At 42.6% G+C, this 6,256-nt stretch overlaps 1 protein-coding gene across 1 annotated transcript; it reads right to left on the reverse strand.

Moving 5' to 3' along the window:
- Positions 1 to 264: 264 nt before the first annotated feature.
- Positions 265 to 4,467, reverse strand: LOC143020369 (uncharacterized). Its single transcript, XM_076176751.1, has 2 exons — positions 2,466 to 4,467; positions 265 to 1,075 (listed from the first exon to the last, which is right to left on the reverse strand). Exon 1 carries the CDS (start codon positions 4,230 to 4,232, stop codon positions 3,441 to 3,443), a length of 792 nt encoding a protein of 263 aa, XP_076032866.1. The 5' UTR covers positions 4,233 to 4,467; the 3' UTR covers positions 265 to 1,075; positions 2,466 to 3,440.
- Between the last annotated feature and the right edge of the window lie 1,789 nt (positions 4,468 to 6,256).

The raw sequence follows: 6,256 nt of genomic DNA on the forward strand, positions 1-6,256 counted from the left end.
GAAGTAGTTTCTACTCAAACGAGGTAGCAAAAGCAAGTAGCATGTTAGCGAGAAATACCTAGTGTGCCGGTACCTGTTGTTCTTTTCAACAAAGATATCATAACATGACTATATGTAAAGCAAAGGTTACACAGTAAATTCAATCGACAACTATTAAAAAAACAGTCATAAACTTGCTCATTTCCGTTACTTTGTGGCACCACGATTGAAATATTATTCATACCCTCTATGACATAGTGACAGCAGTAAGAAAAGAAATGGGAAAAAATTGCATGTCAGTTTTATTTAGATCCTTGCTAACGACAGTTATGAACGTGGCAAGTAGGTGGAGTAGGCCAACAGAGCTCCATAAGAGATCTCCAGTATTTGTTTATTTTTCACTTACAAATTAGCACAAAAGCCAACTGGCTACAAAAAATAATACGAAGTTCCCAGTGTTCGTTGAAGCGAATTGGTTCATCATATAAAATGATTATCTCAAATTTGGTTCATCATATAAAATGATTATCTCAAATTTACATTTCATAAACTGCGATTGTTGGACAAATTCTTCGATATCCAAGGCATGGTTATCAGCGAATGTATCCTGAAAATTGCGGCCTTTATTTTTTTTTCTAACCGTCACTAATAGCCCACCTGCGTCATGACTCCATTCAACAGTTTAAATCTGAAGTAGTTTGGCCAACTTGCCATCATTCATGTTGTCACCCTTCCTTGGGATGTACCAGCTGTGAAACCGTTGCATTTATAACTAAATCCTCTAGTGATGTGCTGTTTGATATAAGTACAGCACTTACATGAACATCTGCTTCACAGTTGATTCACATGTGGGAAGGTTTACAAGATGGCATATTGGTAACTTTTACATTCTACAGTATACCTGTGGATTGAGCCATTGCTGCCTCTACAACTCATTCCTGACGCGTCCATTTCAACACAGAGGACTGTCTTTTGAACAACGGACAGATAATTAGCGCCTCATCCTGAGAGATAAGGAAGAAAGCGGTAGCATAGCCTTGTCAACGCACGACGCTTCTCATACATCTGGCAGTGTGAAGTGTAGCTCCTCCCAGACCTGAAAAAGTAACAAGAAATGCTATCTTTTCAATCCGTTGCTAGTAGTGGCTAAATAAGTTTACAATATGAACTTTAATACGGCATATCGAAAAAAAAACACTATTTTTTTTTCAAAGTAGACTGATTTCCTTATATTTTATATATGCAGTCTCTACTGAAAGATGCCCAAATTGTTTATCAACGGGAGGGAAAAAGAAATCGCAAGGTCTCGCTGTTATATTGCTTCAATACAATTTGTTTCACATATACAATACTCGCATGGTCATTGACCTTATGCATACGAAGCATAGTTCCATAACTAATTCATACTGTCTAGATTCCATTAAGCAAGAAATTATGAATTTTAGCAAGGGTAAGGTATATTTTCTATCCACTTATCTATATGTTGAACTTGCCTATTCATTTTATTTTTCTGAATAAAGCTCACCGGGCACCATCTTGGAATGTTAATCGAGTGAATGTGTGTGAAGGTTATTCTGGCAAAGGTTATTATTTTCTGGCAATTTTATAATGAAAGTGTGTAATTTGCTAACGTTCAACGTCCAGAGACATTGTGAATAATTATAACAAAAGTTCCACCTTAGGTCGTATCTTAGGTTCTTCGCATTAAACTTGCGAAAATCAAATGCACACACACATACATCTTCATCCTCAAGGGTATTAAATACTAGTTCCTGACAAAATCATATCGAAAATTTAATCAAAGTAAAGCCACCTGTCAGACATGAGTGGAAATTAAATGAAGTTTCACTGTAAGGCCGTGGTCAAGCCAAGTGAAAGTTACATTGTGGTATCCTAAGACTTAGCTTCACATTGTTCCTAATCAGTGATTCCCAGCCGGAGATAGGAGTGGGGTGCTAGATTTTTTGAAGGTACGCATGGGTGGGTACCTAATATAATTATTATAACTGCGTTTCTTCTTTCCACATAGAAATAAAAAATCATCAAGGATATGTAGATTCTGATGTGCATTTCTACCGATTAGTTGTGGTTCTCTAAATGAGCACATGTCACATGAAGACCGTGGAGCTGCTGAAAACTCACTACGAGGATGGAGGGTGGGGACGTGGGAGTGTGGTTCAGAAAGTTTGGGGACCACTTTCCAAAATGACATATGTTGAGAGATCTTGGGCCGAGCTTTCAAATGACTTCAAACGAAATTATTTTTAGCCCAGAAAAGTTTAGTAAAACTGCACAAAAACTACATTTGCAATAGTTTTTTTTTAAAGAATAATAAACAATAACGATCGTTTGAACGATTCTTCACTGTAAATTGGGAAAGTGTTAGTACGAAGGAGTTTAGATACGTCTTAGAAAACTACCCTCTTTCATTAATCAGTGCAGTGAAATGTCCCCCAGTAGATATACTTAACAGTAGTAATACTTACCTTATCATAACCGTGGTACTGCGTGGTCTTCGTTCTCGCTTCGTGTTATGAGGTCCGGTGAACGAGCACTAACGGAAGAACTACCAGTAACAGCCGTTTGCCCAGGCTAACCTAGGACCCAGAACAAACGAAGGCTTCGGTTGTGGCAAAACAACATCTGGTGGACGTTCATGTTCTTTCTGCATTTTAAAGTAAAATTTGTTTATTATGCTATGGTCAGACACTAATGTTCCTTTTCGGTAATTGTTTACATCAAGGCATGTGGCATGTCGATCAGAAACGCACGCATGGGTCATGTAAAGCTTTGAGTAGTGCGTCCTCCCTCTCCTCCCAAACTAGGTTGACGCGAAAATACATCAGTGACGAAGACGATCTTAATTAATGATGTCCTAGGGTCAAATATGCATCGTACGGTGGGTGTCCGGGCGCTCCAACGATCAGTTGGAAATGATCGACAACGAAGGTTGGGTACATCGGTTGGTGTCGAAGTCGTATCGTACTTAGAATTTCTCTCTCCATGCTGAAATTTGCATGGCTGTCAAGGGATGGTCAAGTGTGCCGGGGCGGTTAACAAGACTGTTGTGATGGAGGTGGCAGACGCTAGGACAGCGAAGGAGGGATGCATGCAAGTCGGTTGAGCCCGGGAGGGTCACGGTGAGAGGGGTTGGGTGCTCCTGGGAAGGGCAAACAGGGTAAATAAGGGGGAGGACGGGAGGAAGGGAAGGTGCTCGCGGTTGAGGAGGTCTCAGGATAGTGTGGCGGATGAGGAGGGGAAGGAGGTTAGGGGTTAAAGAAGTAACATTGTGTGGGTGAGGAGTGCGACTGAGCTGTAGGATGATGAGGATGTCTGGAGGTGGAGCGCGGGCCGGTACGAATTGTTTCTGTCGAGAGTACATAAGAAATAAATGCAACCAAGTATGCGTACGTCGCCTATATACAAGCATGCGAGAAGACTTTGGTTCAGTTTCCTCCTCCTCATTCACCACCGCTTCCACCACCGTAATCTTCTTCGCCACCACAATCTTCATCATCACCACCACCGAAATCTTCGTCGCCACCTCCCTCATCACCACCACCACCACTGCTGCTGCTGCTGCTGCTGCTGCTACTACTACTACCGGCATCGTCTCCACCACCATCACCCACTTCTTCCTCAATGACCTCCTCGGGTGCTTCCATCTCTTGAACAACCACTGGCTCTCTACCCATGTCCTGAACACCTTCACCACATTCACTACTACTACTACTACTGCTGCTGCTACTGTGATGGGCTTGAACTTCCTCCTGTTGTGGGGGCTCACCACCATCACCACTGTGGTGACTACTGTGGTGGCTGCTATGGTGGCTGTGGTGACTGCTATGGTGGCTGTGGTGACTGCTGCTACTGCTGCTACTGCTGCTGCTACTGCTGCTGTGACTGCTGTGGCTGCTGCGACGACTGCCGTGATGACTGTGGCTGTGGTGACTGCTGTGACTGCTGTGGCTGCCGCGTCTAGCCTCACAGTCGTGGTGGGAACTCGACCCAAAGCTCTCCTTGCTTCCTAACTTGCCGCTGGCGGGCCTCCATCCTCCACTCCTAAATCGGAATCGACGACAAATACAAATGCAACACGCGATAAGTAAAACAACAATACCGATAACTACACCAATAACTGTGTACGTCGTGGAGGAGTCGTCAGGTTCAGTCGGCACCTCAGACTCTTTCGATTGTACGGTAGTTTCATTCAACAGGGGAGATAACGTCGACAATGTTGTTACTGTCGACATGGTTAGAGCACGACCTAGGACGGGTACACAGTTCCGTACACCACGGCGGTTGAGACACAACTGATTTTGAAGGACATGAGTCAAGTCTCGGAGCTCGCGCGTCCACACAGGAATGCCGAAGAGAAGGTTGTGTAACCGTTTTCTCGTAAAGATTCTTCTTGGTCAAACGTCATGTTCTCTTGCTCATACATGAATGTGATAAAAATGAGGCTGTATCTGAGTTTCCAGACAACACAGGAAATGTAGTATTCGAAATCGGTCGTCGCGGATTCTCTGCGTATGGGCGTGTGCAGCGTTCCAACAATGTGTGGATGTAATTGCCAATAACGACTTCGCGCGCATTCGTACAGCTGCTGAGTAACAAAATCTAATTCTTGGGCCTGGGAGGAAAACTTTTATAAAATAGTATTATGAGTTGAAATGTTTAAGATAAATAGATAGGTACACTTGTCTTAGAGGTAGTCAGACCTCCAAAAAGAAGGCGTGTTCATGTGCGTGACGTCATCGCAGAGGGATCAGAGTCGGGTAGACTCAGCAGCGTGTCAGTGCCAGGAGGAACGTCTGTTTTTCGAAGAATAGTCATAAATTCTTCTTCGATTCAAGTCTGACTGACCCGTTTTCCTTCCACACATCTCCTTGCTACCAATAATGAAAAATGTGAGCATGACACTGGGATGAGTCGCGAGACATTTGGAGTAGACCAGTTATCTATTTTTAACCAGACACAAACTTTGTGACATTTAATCCTAAAAGTGACTTTTCACTGTACGAAAAGACTTCTGCAGACTGAAACGTAATAGTGATCGTTTGTGGAGAGTATTTATTTTCGTGAGCGTACAAACTTCACCGGGGAGAATAGACGCACTAAGGGGGGACTTAACGATATTGGAGAAGGGAGGCATGGTGACTCACTAATGCCTAAAAAGTTACCCAAAAATAAGTTTTGATAATGTGCCATTCTTCGCCGGAAATGTCCTTGGTAGAATCGTTGAAAGCAGTTTAAATTACCAAAAAATATCTCAAGAAGATAAACGACATCCAAATGGAGGGTTCAACGAATATACATAGTGATCGGTATTATAATTTAAAGAAAACAATAGCTATAAAAGGAAAGATTCATGTATTTTAGTGGATAAACGAAACGTTTTTTACAATTAAAAACGTCAATATCCAGTAATTCCAGTTGTGTCCGTTGCAATTGAGATGCGAATATTATAGCCCCTACCCCCGCACCTCCGAGTGGGCGGCAGCATGTCATCTTTTACAAATGTCCAAGTGGGCGGTGGGCAGAGCGCCTGGAGGTGGTGGTTCGAATCTGCGAGAGTCAACGCGTGTTGCCAATCAATCCGTTGACCTTCTTCTCTTGGTCTCAGTGAAATTGGCAACGCAGTCGATTCAGGCCATAAGCCACTCAGGGAAGATATTTTGTGTTATTTGGAAAAAGAAGTGTAGGGTAGTGTAGACTGAGGTGCTCGTGTCCTGTGTGGTGGCTGTTTTGGAGGACTTGTTTTGTGATCTGAGTGTATTTTTTGAGGGGGGGAGGAGTAGGTGAGGGGGACGTATTGAGTGGATTATTGTACTTGTTTGAATTGAATGTTATTTGTTTATGGCCACGTATGTGTGATGTGATGTAACACACACACACACACACACACACACACACACACACACACACACACACACACACACACACACACACAAACACACACACACACACACACACACACACACACAAACACACACACATATATATATATATATATATATATATATATATATATATATATATATATATATATATATATATATGTATATGTAAGGCGGCAGGCAGACGAATTCCTTCCGCGTGTCATATATTTCCTCGAATCTGCAGACACAGGTGACACTGACAATTTCCCCCCAGACATTGACAACTACACACTAGTTGATGACATTCTCTATCATAAAACAACATTAACAAACAAACAGGAACCCAACAGATCGGTCCTCCAACTAGTAGTTCCTACAGAGCTCATTCCAGAAGT

Source organism: Oratosquilla oratoria, chromosome 3 (assembly GCF_046742065.1).
Source record: "Oratosquilla oratoria isolate Oo_2021 chromosome 3, ASM4674206v1, whole genome shotgun sequence".
Classification (NCBI taxonomy): Eukaryota; Metazoa; Arthropoda; class Malacostraca; order Stomatopoda; family Squillidae; genus Oratosquilla; species Oratosquilla oratoria.

What these genes read in the sequence shown, in the direction of transcription:
- LOC143020369 (XM_076176751.1), bottom strand. Translation starts at nt 4,232, where the DNA reads ATGTCGACAGTAACAACATTGTCGACGTTATCTCCCCTGTTGAATGAA.